At 43.5% G+C, this 712-nt stretch overlaps 1 protein-coding gene across 1 annotated transcript; it reads right to left on the reverse strand.

Moving 5' to 3' along the window:
* Positions 1-227: 227 nt before the first annotated feature.
* On the reverse strand, positions 228-574 carry Pmar_PMAR015886 (hypothetical protein; the record flags this gene model as incomplete). Its single annotated transcript, XM_002778187.1, has 2 exons — positions 228-450; positions 497-574. Coding segments are annotated over 2 exons (301 nt in total), but the record flags the coding sequence as incomplete, so codon positions are not given.
* Positions 575-712: the final 138 nt, after the last annotated feature.

Here is a 712-nt window from a genome sequence, read left to right on the forward strand (position 1 = left end):
TACAACAACAACAACAACAACAACAACTACTACTACTACTACTACTACTACTACTACTACTACTACTACTACTACTACTACTACTACTACTACTACCACTACTACTACTACTACTACTACTACTACTACTACTACTACTACTACTACTACTACTACTACTACTACTACTCCTACTACTACTACTATCTTTAAGCCTATCATAAACTCACTCCCCTCCACATTCCTACCCCTCTCATGCTTGATCATTCTGAAGTCCATTTTAGCGTCCACATCAGTCTGGTCATCATCCTCATCATCAGAATCATCATCATCCATCTCCTCCTCCTCATCACCATCCTTATTAGTCTTATACATATGACTCCACTTCATCACAACAATCTTATTGTTCTTCGCAGTGTCCGCCTGTGTGCCCGCAACAACATAACACGTCATCGGGTACTTCTTCCGTGACTGAGTAGCATAAACTTCCCGCGCGCCACGAAATTCCCCACCCTACTGCGCCAAGACTATCCTGCACCGTATCGAACGACAAACAAGGCCATTCCACCTCCGCCCGATGTAGCATCGTATACATGGTCGGGTCCCCCAACACCAACTCCTCACCTAAAGCGAATAAATAAAACCTCCAAAAGCCGCTCACTTGAAGATAAACTGTATTCTCTCTAATGCATTCACAATGACACAGAGGTGCTATCAGAGATCCTGCATCACT

This window comes from Perkinsus marinus, assembly GCF_000006405.1.
Source record: "Perkinsus marinus ATCC 50983 genomic scaffold scf_1104296950296, whole genome shotgun sequence".
NCBI classification, from domain to species: Eukaryota; Perkinsozoa; order Perkinsida; family Perkinsidae; genus Perkinsus; species Perkinsus marinus.